This window comes from Scleropages formosus, chromosome 10 (genome assembly GCF_900964775.1).
Source record: "Scleropages formosus chromosome 10, fSclFor1.1, whole genome shotgun sequence".
Classification (NCBI taxonomy): domain Eukaryota; kingdom Metazoa; phylum Chordata; class Actinopteri; order Osteoglossiformes; family Osteoglossidae; genus Scleropages; species Scleropages formosus.
Genome location: NC_041815.1, coordinates 24,411,507 through 24,428,468, shown reverse-complemented (window position 1 = coordinate 24,428,468; position 16,962 = coordinate 24,411,507). Strand labels below are relative to the sequence as shown.

General features: G+C 48.6%; 1 protein-coding gene across 1 annotated transcript in view; it reads right to left on the bottom strand.

Moving 5' to 3' along the window:
- The window catches only part of nlk2 (nemo-like kinase, type 2), a 45,673-nt gene extending 37,294 nt beyond the window's left edge, over positions 1-8,379 (bottom strand). Inside the window, exon 1 of the mRNA XM_029255773.1 lies at positions 6,596-8,379. Coding sequence (XP_029111606.1) covers positions 6,596-7,077 — 482 coding nt within the window. The 5' untranslated portion in view covers positions 7,078-8,379. The remainder of the gene's footprint in view (positions 1-6,595) is intronic.
- Positions 8,380-16,962: the final 8,583 nt, after the last annotated feature.

Sequence of the window (16,962 nt, the reverse complement as noted above, 5' to 3'; positions counted from 1 at the left end):
AGTTGTCCGGCCAGCCTCTTTACACCTGGTCTCCGTGATTTGGTGCAGGTGCGGTGGTTGGGGGCATGACAATGATGTGACAGTCAAAACTGGTCACTAAAATTAGACAATAACATCTGAACACCAGGTCAAAGAACCAGCTATATTCGCAAATCAAAAAACCCCATGTATCAGTATATTGAAATGTAAATGCATGCATTCTCCACCCACTGTGATATGGATGACTTGCTGGACAGCTCAGACTTTGACAGATAGCTCAGCAGACTGTTCCAAACAGGGTGGCTGAAGAGGGGCAGGAGGCAATGGGGTGGGGTAAAGGGTTAACAGCACACGACAGAAGGCCTGCACCGCACTTCAAAGGTGAGGCGGGCTCGCGTCTCGGCCAGCAATCCTGCCAGAGGCAGGCCTCTTAAGAGCTGCCTTTGACGGTTGCGGTTCCTATAAATGCCGGGGCTGTCTGCAAGCCTTTCGTGCTGCAGGGACTAAAAGCCCCGGAGCCACCGGAGCCACCGGTGCCACCACAATGCCTCGAGAAGGGGGGGGGGGGGGGGGGGGGGGAGTAAAAACAGGCATCATAATGCATGAGATGGAACATTGATGTCGCCATCTGGACGGGGTGGATTAAAAACCAGGGAGAGGGGAAAATATGGCAGACTTTTTGTATCTGGCAACATTTAAGGTCTCAGCAGTGCAATTAACTTGAGAAGGAGCTGATGGAGGCTCTTGAGTGACACAGCATCAAGGACCTTAGACGGAGCTGCATTGTCTGCACCAGACCTGGGGTCAATTACAGACATGCAATTTGTAATCTGAAATACACGGGAACGATTAATCGGACTGTAATTACAAACTACGTGGAACACTTCACATTCAAACTGTGAAACGTTTCAATTATGACCAGTTCAGCTCAAAAGGACAGCTCCATTTTTCTACATTTTTGTTGTATCTTTAAAATTAAAAACTTAATTCTCTCAGTTTACATTTTTTGCTTATGTAACCAAAAGTATTGTTACAAATGTAAACACTGGTACAAAAGTGCGTTCTGAATCGAAACGGAAAAGATGGAATTAATTTTTTTTGGATACTGACTGAGGTACCAAGCCAGAATTATTCTGACACAGCAAAATCTATGCTTGCTGTTCAAACACAAACGCCTTCCCTGCTACTATTACGCTCGCACCGGTGGGATGAGGAGTGGGAGAGTTTATTTTTACATTTGACAATACAAACTTGTTTCACTTCAGTGTTTTTCATCAGGTTCTCTGGCCCTTGGTCAAAGGTATCAAATCCCACCAACTTGCAATGCAGGAGGGTGGAAAGGGAGAAGGCAGAGAATGCAGTGAGAACCTGTAACAAGCGGCCCTCTAGACCTGCATAGGGTGGCTGGTACCGAAGCATCGAATACAGCTGCACGCCAACGGCTGACCAAATAAGCACTCCATGCTGGGTACACGAACCACAGTAGCACAGAAAACTGCACGCAAAACCAGTACAGCAACCGCACTCCTTGACAAAACCACCCAGGGAGGTCTCAGGAAATGCTGGCAATGGGGGAATCAAGCTGTAGATTGGAGTGAGCACCCCACATGGTACAGTGTTGCCGATGTTCCCTATTTTTGCAAATATATTCTGAAAGACAACAAACTGCCAAACTTACTGACCTTTTGGAAAACCAGCATCGCTCACAGCTTATGGGGAAGGGGTTGCTGAGCTCCTCATAAAACAGCGTTAAAACACAGACCCCTGACCTCCTGGCAGCAACGAAACAATAGGATGCTGGACCCAGACCAGGAGCCTGTTGAGTGTTTATGAATCGTGCTGCGATATAAAACGCTGCTGAAGTGTGATGTCAGGTTTCCTAGCAACAAACTCCAGGGATTCTAAGAAGATGGCTCCTACTACTCAGTGTCTTAAGGGCGCACGCCTATATCGTAAGATCCAAACAAGGTTGGAAATAAACAAATGCATAAATAAATAAACAGAAGGTTCTGCACAACACACAGCAGCCATCACACAGTGCTTGTAAAGTGGCATCTAGTGCTTTATGGCATCATGGTTTATAGATCACTTGAAACAGTTCAGCATCATATTTGTTATGCAAGGGGAGAGGTGACTTGTAAGCTTTCAGAATATTTCTTAAATTTACATGCATTTGATATTTCTCCAATCTCAAATCTCTGGAAACAGTGTAGTATGTTAACTCCATATTTCTTCCTCCAATGTAAAATCTACTCGTGACCAAGTAACCATCATATCAAACAAAGACATAGTTCTATTAGGGCTCAAACGATTCAACATTTCACCAATGCAATCATGTGATAACTTTTGCAAAGTGCATTATCTGGTCTTGTATCCCTCAGAATATATTGAATAAGATGGAAGAATAAACACTCTTCCGGTGTCTTGTGACCAGAACAGCAGATTCTAGTTTGTCTGCGATTAAATCTGAGAAGACAAGCCAGTACAGGAGATCTTTAAGAAAATACCTCAGGTTTGTCTACACTGAGAACGTGTGTTCCAGCTTCGCACAAATGTCAGATTCGTCTTACCGAGTTACTCAAGCTGGAAGTCCAAAATGTACAAAAGCTTTTGTCTAACACACTGGCAAAATTTTAAAAACTCATAGTACATTATTTAAGAAGAAGTCGAGTAATGCTTTCTGATACCAGGAAGCTTTGACATTTTAGAAATTCCTTACCATTTCACATAATTTTGTCTTAACTCCCGTAACTGCTAGTGCTAAAAAAGTGATGTAATGAAAACTATTGTTTGCTACGATTGGCCCGGAACCTAGATGCCACCATAAGAACTATATCAAAAGTCTGTTGTACCTAAGCTACGTAACGCAGGTAACAGGTTGGTCCCTACAGCAAAGTTGTGAAAAATTTTATTGCAGCCCGAGACTCAGAAAAATTAGATATACCCCTTTCTCGACCCCGCAAATCATTGTTATGCCCTTTGCTACAAAAGCACTTTATCACACGCATGTATCTGCCGAGGGCATTTTAAAATGGCTGCCGCTCATTTGCTACCAGCAGTATTCCTAAGACCTCTCCATCATCAAGAGTAGTAGATCTTTACTGCACAGCCGGGGATTTAACATCAGGGGGTCAGCAGGGCAATAAACCCTCCCCGTAAGCATAACAACACTTCACTAACCCACAAACCTGCATTCCATGAACAGCTCCTATATTATACACCGAAATACAATTCAACGTAAAACGCAGACCTGGGAGAAGCAAAACATTTAAAACGTGGTAAGGGGAGGCAGGTTGACAGAAAACTTCTTTCCAAAACACAAAAACGAAAAAAAAAACAAACAACAAAAAAAAAAAAACCCCTTAAATGAGACTAGTAAGACTCAGACACAACCTTCGACCCACAAGTGTAATAAAAGCAAGGATCACAGAGAAGCTGGACCTTTCTTCTCTGACCTCCATCTTTCGCTTGTAGCCTCGCGGTCTGCAGCAGGAGCGCCGCCCCGAGAAATGAAGAGAAATACGCGAACGCGGAGTAAACTGGACCAAAAGGCCGGCCTTTAACGATTTCCTAGCGAGTGAAGCATTGCCTCACGCCTCCTCCTTCTCCCAGTCACAACCTCACAGCTGTGAAGACAGCAGCGCCTAAATACAAGCCACAAAAAAAGCTCACTGGTTGGTTTTTATTACAAGAGCCTTATCCAAACATCAGGGGAAAGTAATTGCTTTTAAAAACAATACAATGGGGACTGACAAGATGACGCTTTTAATATCCTCATGCCTCACTCGTAAGCTTTGTGAACTGATTTCATTTTATAAAAATTCAGGACCTCTCACATGCTTAGATTTATAGTTGGTTTTTGATGGATGAATATTTCTTAATTTTAGAGTTGACAGATATCATCCTGAGGTAATATTTCTCACTGCTCATAACCCAAAGACTTAAAAGCTTTCCTGACCCGAACCAGGCAGCGGAGGATAAGGATAAAAGGCCTCTTTCTCTAGCATATCGCAGTTATTTTTAGTGTTCTCTGCTCAAGAACACAGTACAAGGAAAGCTGGTGGGGGGAATTAAATTTTAACCCATCTGGACCCCTGCTTAAGCACGGGACGCACATCCGCATGGCGGGAAGGGTATTCGCAGCTGCATGCCTCGGTAAGCACCGACTGGATAGCGGAGCACTCTCTGACACCACGCTCAGCCCCACCCACTGCAGGGCCAATCTGGTGCCAATCCGCAGCGGCACTGACATGATGAACTGGATGCTCCCGCTGAGACTGTCGTACCTGCCCTGCATAGCAAGTAAAGCCAGGTGTGGAGGCCTCCTCCATTCACTACAGTCATCAACAGCCTGAGAGCCAGTACAGATTAGAAGATGACGATGGACAAACAGGAAGCAATTCTGGGAAAAGGTCAGGCTAAGATTGCAGGCAGCAGTTGAGAGAGCAATGATGCATGAGGAGATGGAAAGCCCATCAGCTGCACCCACCAGGCTTGTTTGTTTTTTTTTTTTGAAGACGCACAACTGGTACGACTGCATGTGGCAGCACATACCACAGCATCGTGAAATATTACGTTGTACATCTGGAGTTCTTCATCTGAAAAAGAGCCTGACAACATAGGTTTAATGCCCTGAAATGGTAACAGCTCTTCAAGAGAACACACCTGAACTAATCTGAACTAAACCACAGGGCATCAAGACATTATCTAAGCCATCAACCTAACAGCTGTCATTGTTGTGACATTTTACTGAAATTACAGCATCTGAGTCCGTAATTCAGCTCAATTCTTCCTGCATTACTTGTTTAGTAAGGGGATCTGAACCTAACTTGTAAAGCCTTTGTGAAATCACCTTTAATCGTACAGTATTTTCAGGTAAGTCAGGTAGTGGTTCAACAGCATATTTGCCAGTATCCCCTTGGATGCAATACAACAATGTCAAACTGCTTGTTTTCCAGGAGAGCACAAACTTCCTGGTATGCCAGCGGAGTTTTCAGACACGGCAGACAATCGTTTTATTTTCAGCATCCCAGCTGCTGGGCTTTTGCAATGTTGCGGTTCGTGTTTGGCGGAATTCCTCAAAAACAAATCTGTCCTCCACAGCAACACGGGAGCTGAAACGTCACAGGCAAATTAGTCACTGTTTACAACTATCGGTTACTTAAGGGAGAGAACAAGAATAGGACTCGATATCCCAAGAATACGACTCAGCGGCTCACCTACAGCATTATGTGAAGGAACAATCCAGCTATTTGTGTCCCATTTTTGTTGATGGTTCAAGGATAGGAGATGATAGCAAACTTCTCCAAGACAAATTAGGGTTGCTCATCAGAGCACCAGCTCCTTCATATACTATATGAGATATCACTCACACACTCAAAGCACTATCAATCCAGTAGGACAAGACTGTTACACCGATTATAGATTAACGGACTGGCAGATTAGAGGACATTACTCAAATTTACTGTATCTGACCCACTTATACAGCTTGGCATTTTTACTACAGAAATCAGGCAAGTATCTTTCTCAAACGTACAGCAGCAGTGGACAGGGGAGCAGAACTTGAGCGAAGTCCCCAAGTGTCACCAGAACCTTCACATCTCAAGGGGTTTTAATTGTTATGCCACCTGCTGGCCCAGCTACAGCTGTGACCAACATCACAGTTCCAAAATTAATAGATAACGTGTGTTAGACATAAAAGGATCCCTGCCGGAATGCCAGTATCCTTAATTATGCTGCGCACTAAACACTTCATAGCTTGAATAAGTACAAAAAAGGAGGCAAAGAAAGAGACGTGGCTTCATCCCACAAACAGGCTTCTCTCTCCCCCCATCGGCAGCACGTGGACCGCCAGTCCTCAGGGTTTATTTCGACACAGGCGAGCCGATGCCCTGTAGAATCTGTTGAAAAGGCTCAAAAGTTTAATCTCTTAAAAGAGCATATGGATGAAGTGGAAGGATGTAGAGACAGTGAGTGACACAGGGCGCTGCTCTGAGCTCCAGGGCCCGACTCACACACACACACACACACACACACACACACACACACACACACGCACAGCGGGTCACGCAGCAGGACTCCAGCTCTCTGGACCAGCAGCACACGAGCGACAGGCGGAAGGAAGGCGAGACCCCCAACGCTTCTCGGCTGCACCTGCAGTCCGACATCGCGGCGAACGGGGGACGGATTCTGACACAAACACAGCCGTTTGAGCCGCAACGCCGTGCTCTCCGAGTCCACGAACACACTACAGTGCCGTGCGTGTCACCGCGTGCCCATCCCGTCATGCCTCACTCCCGCCACCCGCGAGGCTCGTGGCGCAAAACAGTGAGTCTCGCTCTACGCAGTGCAAGTGGCCTCGAGACGCGGGTTAAGGCGCTTCCACGCAGCGAGTGGCGCCAACAACAGCACGCTTCATTTCAGCACCTGGCTTCCCCGAAAAACTCGAAAGTACCAACACCTCTCTGAATCATTTAGCCAAGGGGGGGAAAAAAAGGGCAACAGCGACTCGACTAGTAGTACTACTAGCGGCGGGCTTTATTTATGACTGATCATCAATAATAATAATAATAATAATAATAGTTTATATAATTAGCCGGCGCCGGCGCTCACTCACCACACGACCCCGAAGGCCCCGTATCCGATCGGCCTGTCGGGCTCGATGTCCAGCTGCTGCTGCAGGTGCTGCGGGTGCTGGTGGTGGTGATGGTGGTGCGCTTTGACCGCCGCGGCCGCCGCAGCCTGCACCTGGGCCGGGGCCGCCGCTGCAGCAGGACCTGGGGCCTGACCGGGGGCCGGAGATGGGAAGTAGGGCTGCTGCTGGCTCGGGTTCAGCATGACGGCGGCAGCGGCGGCCGCTGCGGCCGCGGCGGCCGTGGAGGCGTGCTGCTGCACCGGGTGGACGGCGGCGGCCGAGCCGGGGTGCTGCAGGTGATGCTGCTGGCCCGGGTGGTGGTGGTGGTGGTGCAGGTGGGGCGGCGGCAGGTGCGCCAGCTGGTGGTGATGGTGCGGGTGGTGGGCGGACACGGCCGAGGCGCCGCCGTTGTACGCGGCCATCATCTTGGCTGCGTTGGTGGCCGTGGTGCCGCACAGAGCCATGGGCCCAGCGGCAGCCAAACGAGGAGCAACGAAAAGCAAAAATAAAAAGTGCGAGAAGGGAAGGGAAGGGAAGGGCTGGTGGAGGTGGTAGTGGTGGTGGTTCGAGGAATAAAATTCACCTCCTTTTTCAGAAAAGGAGATGGGAGTCGGGCAGGTGGCTGTCAAGCGGTCACCTGGACACGACTAACGTGGCACAAAAATGACTAAATTAAAGGAAATAAAGAAAACAGAAGCCGAAATGTTACTATGAGGAACGAGGCAGCTGTCGCCCTCAGCCTTATCATCTCCCATCTGACCTACTTCTCCCACTTCACCCTTTTTATCTATTTCTGTTGTATATCTTTCATTTACAGCCACTATCATGCGAATTCATGATATCCTGACTGCTCGGTTCATTGAAATTGAATTATATTGACTATGCAGGTAAAAAAAAAAAATCCCGCTTCCCCCCTCAGTGAAGGCGCCCTCCGGGGCCCTGGAGCTCCGTCATGCTGGAAGCGCCGACCCACCTCCCCCCCAGTCCGCTCCAAACCGGCCGAGTTCCCCGCCTTTCCCCGTTAGCAGGGAAACAGGACCTTCATCTTCTTTTTATTGTCAAATTGTCACTCGGCAAACGGGAGGTTCATCCGTTTAAATCGCCCCATGCCGGCCGAGCGGACGCATCCAGCGCTGCCGCGGTTCCAAGCCTCGGTCGAGGGGGGCTGGCTGGCTGGCTGGACGGGGCGGCCGGGCCGGTTCGCCACCCGCTTTCAGCGCCAAACACAAATGAAAGAGGGAAAAACAAAAATATCCGACGTGACAGACAGATCCAAATCTCTCTCCGGCGGGAGGGCCGTGGAGTGAAGCGCCGAGACGGCGAAGATGCCGCGCCGTCCCCTAGGCTACGTCCCTCGGCCAGCCTGGTCTCGGCTGCACGGCTCCTCGGCTACCGGCGTCGAGCCTTAAAAACGAAGCGAGTCCCGCAGCTCCACGTTCCCAGAAACCCGCATCGCTCCGACCGCTGCTCGCGCCCCCCTTTTCTCTCCCGGAGCGACGAAAACAAAACTCTTCCACGGCCGAACAGTCAACTTATTTCTTCCATCTGATCCGGGCGTCTGTTTGTTAGCTCGCCTGTAGCAGCGTCGTCCTATGCGGCAGAGACATAGAGATGAAACAAAGAAAATAAACAAAAAAATGAAAAATAAAAAAACACCCGGGACCGGCTTCTTCGAGATCAAAAACAGGCGGCGCGTACTGTCGACTCCCCGGAGCCGGATGGTGCTGCCTGAACCTAGGAAGGGACACGCGCAGCCTCAGCTTCTCTGGTACCCGTCCTATCCTACGCGATTGACAGGTCTCTCTACCAATCAGAACTAAGAGTTTTACATGTTTGCGGCAGAGAAGCCAATCATCTAAGGCGAGACTAAGACGAGGGGATTCACCCTAAGACGTAGGGTTTACGGACACTTAAAACTACCGCCATTACGGTTTAGTCGATCTGTTAAAGTGCAGTATAAACTAATGGAGCCGCAGATCCCAAATGGCGGATGAGGGACCCAGTTGCATCCGGCGGTTTTAGGAGGGACGCAAACCAATCGTTGACCGTCGAAGAAGAGAGATCAGTGTCCGTTAACGGTGGCCATGAAAGTGAAACCCAAAGGCTACTTATATTACTCATTGAAAAGCTGGGGTTACGACAAGGGTAACTAGCAGTTTGGCACTGACCAAGTGAACAAGTGCTACTGTGGACTCGGTATTGTGCGGGTTCAGTTATTTTCATTTTTTATCGGCTTTTTATGCCTATTTAAATGTAATATATATAGGGTTTTAAAAATCCATGGCGATATTTCCACGGATAAATACGCACATAATGGTATTGTTATTTGTAGAAGTACAAAGAAAAAAGATCCGGGGGGGGGGAGTGTCATCCGCCTACTGATCTGATAATAAAAAGATCAGCAGCGGATCCGCCCCTTGCAACAGTTATTGAATTGAAAGGAAACCCGTGCGTTAGCGCCCCCTACTGTTCCAGCGGCGCTGCGCTGCGGACGGTGACAAAGGTGGCGCGAAAAAGAGTGAAAAAACACTACTGACCCACATACCACCTATGAAAACACGATGGCCGTAAAAAAAAAAAAAAAGAAAAAAACGGCTAAATGCAATAAATTAACTGCTGCAACGCAGATCTTGATCGCGGAGGTGCGAAACCTGTACGTTTTAGCTCTGCGCGCAACGCACTGGATGCGCCAGCCAGCTTCTGTGTGCATCCAAAGTATGAAAAGTGGAAAGTGAAAAGTAGGGGGGTTACACAGCCAGGTTAATTACTTACCACATCCAAGAGCACCTGTAAAAAAAAAAAAAATGTCACCGACTGCTGTTTTAGTATTGTGGTAGCTTAACTTTGCAAGTCGCTTTAGGGCAAAGTGTAGGTTGAATGAATGAAAGTGGTGTAAATACAGTGTACTGCAATAGCTTCCTTTCTTTTGGGAAAGGAATGGGAGACTAAGCTGTTACTTTGGCACCTGTGGTGCTCAAGTGACATGAACACACTCTAGCACACCTATAAAGCTTAGTTGCTATTTCACTTTTGTTAACAGATACATGGGGGGTGCAGTGGCACAGTGGGTTGGACCACAGTCCTGCTCTCTGGTGGGTCTGGGGTTCGAGTCCCGCTTGGGGTGCCTTGCGATGGACTGGCATCCCATCCTGGGTGTGTCCCCTCCCCACCTCTGGCCTTACACCCTGTGTTGCCAGGTAGGCTCCGGTTCCCTGCAACCCCATATGGGACAAGCGGTTCTGAAGATGCATGTGTGCATAACAGATACATTTACCTTTATTCTAACACTTTTCTCTAAAGTGACTTACAACATTCAAGTACTTACCCATTTATACAGCTGAGTATTTTCACTGGAGTAATTTAGGGTAAGTACCACACTCAAGGGTACTACAGCTGGAAGTGGGATCCAAACCTACAACCTTTGGGGCCAAAGGCAGCACTTGTAACCACTACACTACCAGCTGCCCCATAAGGTGAGAACCTGAACACTCGACCGAAAGCAGCTGCAGGTCGAAACAGGAAAGGCTGCAGCCGCAGCGAAAGCACAAGGTGGAGGAGGCAGAAAACCACAGTGCGTACGCGTCTAAGACACCCGCTCCAGAAAACGAGAAGATGGCAGCGATCGCCTTGAGCAAAGTGCCTTCACACCCCGCTGATGCGAGCGTTGCGTCCGTCGCCTGCGCCACCTGACCCTGCCCTCCACGCACTTACTGACCGCGGGAGCAGCTCCAGGTGTAACGCCGGGAGAAGTGTTCCACAAAATAAGGACACCGCCGTCCGAATCTATTTCAGGGCCTCGAGGCGAAGGGCTGCACCAGAAATCTTCAGCCTAAATAAATGATGTTTCTAATTAAATATTGGCACTAATTAAGAAAGAATAATTAATCCCCAGCTCGGGCGGGAAAAAAAGTGTCCTCTATAACTATAAGCCTACTTTTCCTGGTAGATGGACACATGCTCCATATATACAATGACTAAATACGAGATTCAGCCCCCTGGTTAAAACTACCTGCGTCCAGATCCCTTGACGCGCTGAGTGTCACACACACTCACACGCACACACACAGTCTTAACCTTTATGTGAAGAGACCACCTAATTAGCTTCACGAAGACATCCCCCCCCCCCCCGATGCAAGATCCCAGTGCGGTCTTTTACGGATCTTCCAGCTCGTCGGCTGAAACGCCGCAGCGCGTTCGCGAGAGGTGCATATGTTCCAAAGTCCTGCATGGGTTTCCCAAGCACAGATCCCTTTGCAGAATTTCACTGCCAGGGGTAATGGCTGTGCTTCAGATGGAAATTAAAAACTCCACACTGGCATTAGAAATTGATGAGACCCATATATGAGATCTATGCAGCGGGGTTATTATTGCTTCAGCTGAGCACAGTCTGGGCGACGCCGATGGGGTTTTAGGAGCTCGGTGGACGGTCATGGGTCGGGCCAACCCATTCATTACAGTCTGCTTTGTTCTTCTTCAGCTCATATTAAGAATCCCCCATCAGATCTATCGACAGTAATCGTTTGAGCTACCTCTCTTATTCGTGCCTTGTTTGGAGAAATTCACAAATTTTGCATTTTCAAACACCATGTGAGGGAGTCACTGTCGTACCTTTAAAGTCGGTTCGCTTCTGCGAACATTGAAATTCGGAGGCAAAAAAAGTCATTACGGAAAAAAGCTTCTGCAAATGAGTTAGAGCGGCGCAATAAAACTAAAGCAACACGAGTTGCAAATTAAAAATGTAAACTGTAAAATTAGGCATCATTAGATGCTGACAGTGCGTTATGTCCTTGTACTGCCCTCCTACATCTCAGCGACCCTGTTTGTGATCACTGTTAATACAAAAATCTGCGACTAATTGGAGAGCCATTAAATAAGAGATGTTACCAGGTGGTCATGTGAAGTATGTGGGGCTGTTTGCAAAGCTCATCGCTGTATTTAAAGCTTCCCTATTAGAGGAGTGATTATAACAAAGTCTAAATATAGTTCAGCGGGTCCATCTGTTCCGAAGCTTTTCAGGATCATCGCCGATCGCCACGCAGAGAGTGCCGCGACGTCAGCGACGCGAGGAAGAAGGAAAACCTAGACAGCAATGAAAAAAAAAAACCGAAAGGCATTGACATCGTCTTTAAATGCGCTGCACACATCCAGTGACAGCTCTGTTGGCCAGCTTGCACTCTTTCTGTCCTGTCTGGTTTTTGAGGAGCTGCGTGGGGGGGTCGGGGGGGGTGACTAGAGCTACACGCTATGCTGAGCTTGGCTGAGCAGATGGGAGCGCTGCCATGCTCTCGGCTCAAGGCAGGGCCCACATGGGGCAGAAGCACCACGAAAGTGCTGAAAGTCGTGGTGTGGGGGGGGGTGTCGGCCCGTGTTTCTCTCCTCGAACCCGAAATCGCACTCGAAGACGCTCCGACAGCTTGACATCTGACCTGCCGAGCCACATGCTGTGCGGATTCCTTCGTTCTGAGTCACACGGACTAAAGGAATCCCGTACAATGCCAAAACATAAGGATGGTGCATGAAGGGACTCCAGTATTCAGAGGGATTAACTGCATCTTTTTTTGGGCAACACTGAAACCACACCTTGAGATGCATTGCAGGGAAGCTATAGACACACACCCCATGTCTACAACCACTTGTCCCAAGAGGGGTTATGATAAACCAGAACACAGGGTGCAAGGCCGAAGGGGGAGGAGACACACCCTGGGTGGGACACCAGTCCACTGCAAGGTAGCCCAAGCAGAACTCAAACCTCAGACTCAATACACAGCAGGCTCCAGCCAAACCTGCTGTGCAGCTGCATCCCCAGTACAGCAGAACCTCCTCTATAATTCACCCTCCAGGCAACACCCCTGAAACAAGCCACCTCTAATGATTCACCTCTTTATATATCATTTGTACTGGAACAGTTTATGCTAAGTACCATCTCCCTGGGAGCTACAGCAGGAGCAGGGATCTGAACTCATGTCCCTCAAATCTAAAGTCTCCAGTTCAGACCACTACACTCCCTGCTGGGGACCTACACACTGTACCTTTACATCACTATTTATTCATTCAGCTGACACATTCCTGCACTGTGTAGGTGCTTACAATTATTCACCCCTTTACAATTTAGCAGAGGTACCTTGTTCAAGATGAGACTTGAACCTATGGATCCAAAGGCAGCAGCTCTAACCACTACACTACACTACCAGCAGTCCCCTCATTAGTGCAGTGATCCCACAGATGCTTTAAACAAATCACCTTATACAGGTCATCATTTTTCATTCGACTCATATAAGCAGCTGGATACTCAATGTGAAGGCGGTTAAGTAATTTTCTCGAGCGTAAAATAGCGGCACTTCCGCGAAGCCCTCAACCAGACACCAATCCGCACGCCTCACTGTTCTATACATACGAAGACGCTGAAGATTTAAGCAAATTCCCTCGTTCTAAATATCCTGATGAGGAATCGCGTCCGGGACTTTGCGGCATTCGGAGTTTGACGCAAGACGCACCGATTTGGCAAAACCTCGTGTGTGTAGAACGCATCTCATCGCCCTGATTCTGTATGCAAACACTGGGTTTAAAGTCCTGTGGATTTGCTTTGTGATGTGGCACTTGCACAATTTCTGCCGCTCCTCACGCATCCGTTACTGATCGCTTTCATGCAGCAGTTGTCAAAAGAATGTCCTTCTTAAGTACCAGGAGAGGTGTGTGTGTGTGTGTGTGGTATGCAGGTGTGCTGCAAGGTGTGCTGCAGGTGAATAATGATAAAGGACCGAGATGTTTGTGCAAACAGCTCGGAGAGCCTAAATACCCCGAATGACCACGGTATGCTCTCAGGGCCCGTGGGGAGCTCTTCGTAGTCCACAAACTAGTATTTGGAGCCTCTTAGCCTAACACTTCATCATGTTCTTGAGGGAACACGTGGCTTGAAAAGCCACGGGACCTTTGCTGCTCGTGCCCGTTTTGGGACGTTTCCCTCCAGCGATGGCACCGGTCGGATTGGAACCTTCGCTAAAACTGGACACCATCTCCATGGCTGTCCCTGGCGGCGGCGGTGCGTTGTCTGAGACGGTCACTCTGGGGGCACGGTATCTGGACCGCGTGCTGTCACATCGCCCCAGTTTGCGAAGGGTGCGGGAGCGGCGGTGCTCCATGTATCGATCCTGCTGCTTTAAGACGTGGGTTCGATCCCCGCTCAGTCTGTGTGGAGTTTGCATGTTCTCCTCATGTCTGCGTGGGTTTCTTCTGGGTGCTCTGGTTTCCTCCCACACCCCAAAGACATGCTGTTCAGGTTCCCCCAGAGTGTGTGAGTGTCACAGAGTGAGTGTGTGTGTTTCACTGATGTATGGATGAGTGACCCAGTGTAAGTAGTGTATCTAGCAGCGTAAGTCACCGCGGTGAATAAGGTGTGTGGGCTGGTAACACTACATAGAGTTCATTGGAAGTCGCTTTGGAGAAAAGAGTCTACTAAATAAATAAATATAAATGTAAGATGGGCTGGAGCTCAGACTGCAGGTCTAGTTGTAACTGGAGCAGAAAACAGATGGCTGGATGGATATACACACACACACACACACAGGGAAAAATAATGGTCACATTTAAAGCAGTCACGTTAGGCACTTAACAAAGGGCAGCGGCCGCCTGGACAGCGCAGGCAGTCCCTCTAATTACTGCGGACATGCAGGGCTGTGCAGGGACACCGTTTAAAATAATGGTTTAAATAACCGGACGGCTGCTCTGGAATGTGGAATGGGAGCGAAGGGCGGCGTGTTGTCTCTGGTTGGGGGAAAAGCGTCTGAAAACACCGCAGTAATAACAAAGTGTCCTCGGCTCATTTCGGCGCAAAGGAGCTGTGTTGTTAAAACAAAGCCAGCCAACGATTCGGGCTTTTTTTTTATCGCCTCCCCCCTTTCGTCTCATATTTGCCTCGATGCTTTTCGTCAAGGCCGCCGCTGAAGAAAAGCTTCGGCCTGAAAAGAGAAAATGAAATTTGGACGAAAGGTGTACCCGCGAAGCTCACGAATGGTGAGCGGTGCATGTTTGATACCTGCCCGAAATGAAACGTGCAGCCGGGAAAATGCATTAACCCGTCAGACCAGCGCTGGCAACACATCACATGCTTGGTGAGGTAAATCCGCATAAATTACCACCTTTCAACATGGTTATTACTCAATAAATCTGTTACAGATGAAGACGTTACTGCATTTTTGCATATGCAGCGTGTTCATTTTAAGCATTTACTGTATATAGACAGTTATTTAAATTTCATTAAGTACTTTTCATGAGGACGCCTTTACAGGACTCGAACCAGCAACCTTCGGGATTTATGTCGATGTGCCACATTGGTAATATCACTACCTGCAGCGAATTTGAAAGAGACCCGCTGTCTTGCAACCTGAAGGTCCTGGGTTTGGACCCATGCTTGTACTGTAATACCCTTGAACCGATTCAGTAAGAATGGCCTGCTGTTTACATTTATCTGACTCTTTTCTCCAAAGCAAGTTATGATGTCGAGCTGCTTGCAGTTATTTAGCCATTTATACAGCAGGGTAATTGTAGTGGAGCAATTTAAGGTAAGTACCTTGTTCAATGGTACTACAGAAGGAAGTGGGATTTGAACCCTAACCTTTGCATCCAAAGGCAGCAGCTCTAGCCGCTACACTACGAGAAATGAGTAAATGTCTGTAGATAATAATAATACTACTACTACTACTACTACTACTACTACTACTACTACTACTACTACTACTACTACTACTACTACTACTACTACTACTACTACTACTACTACTACTACTACTACTACTACTACTACTACTACTACTACTACTACTACTACTACTACTACTACTACACATCATCTGAAACTGCTTGTTCCATACAGGGTCACGGGGAGCTGGAGCCTAACCCGGCAACACAGGGCAAAAGGCCGGAGGGGGAAGGGACACACCCAGGACAGGATGCCAGTCCGTTGCAAGGCACTCCAAGCGGGACTCGAACCCCAGACCCACTGGAAAACAGGACCCGGGCCAACCCACTGTGCCACTGCACAGAAGAAGAATTAGAAGAAGAAAGCAGGCTAGGCAATTTGCATATCAGATCATATTTGCATATCACATCTTGATGAATGATTCTTCCAGGTGCCATCCTTGGCCTGTCTTTGCCAGCGGTTCCGTGCAGCGGACAGGACCGAAGGGCAGCTGTTCCTCTCCGGAGATGCGGTTAAAGAAGCTCTGCGGCCATGTCGGCATGGCTTCGTACGAGCGGGACTGGACTTGGGCGGGACGCGTCGTATCCATCGGCACGACGCGCTTTACTCTAATGCTGAACCGTGTCAGCGATGGAGAAGCCCAAGAAAGAAGCCTTCTCCGGAAATATCTAGAGTTTCGGTAATTACTTCTCTGAAATGTCATCTTTTCTTCACTGCCCTTCTCTGCGACCTTCCTTCGACACGAACGGCTCGCGAGGAAAACGAGATGCTTCGCAATCCGGGCGCGAGACGTCCGTCGCGCTGGAAACGTTACGTTCCTTGTGTCTCTTTCGATGGCGGCAGAGCCCGGTGATGACATCTCCTCCATAACGGCGTGACGGACTACGAAACATCAGTAGGACGTTTGGATGAGGTCCTTTGACCCTGATGTTCCTCGCCGGGGGGGGGGCCACCAATAAGAAACACTCTTTTTCCCTTCTGTAATGTTGTTTACCCCCAACTTACTCCTTCATTTCGCTGGTGATGACTTCACAGCGGGTAGCACTGGTGCCTCGTAGTTCGTGGGCCAGGGGTTAGGATGTGGGCTTCAGTCCGACTCAGTCCACATGGAGTTTGCATGTTCTCCCTGTGTTGGTCTGGGTTTCCTCCAAGCGCTCTGGTTTCCTCCCGCTGTCCAAAGATGTGTGTTTCAGCTAAAGTGGTGGCCCTAAGTTGCCCATTGTGTGTGAGTGTGTTAGTGACACTGTGTGTGTGTGTGTGTGTGTGTGTGTGTGTGTGTGAAAGAGCCCAGTGATGGAGTGGCATCCCATCCAGGGTGCGCCGTTCCACACACCTTGTACTTCTGGACTAGACTCTGGACCACTGGGACCATATCCTGGACAAGCGGTGGCTGATGAAGAATGGATGTATTGTTCAGAACACACACACACACACACACACACACACACGATTCTCGCACCAAAACCACCTTTCGCTCGTGCGAGGAACCCCATACAATGCGGTGTTTTTAACATCCAGCTCAGCAGGTTAAACTAGATGCTCGCTTTCGAGTGACATTCGTGAAAATACGGTTAAGGTCAAACACGCGCACGGCTTTTGTTCCTCTCCGCTGTTGTGTGACGCTCCTTAGAGAACCAAAACGGTTCCCCCCGCA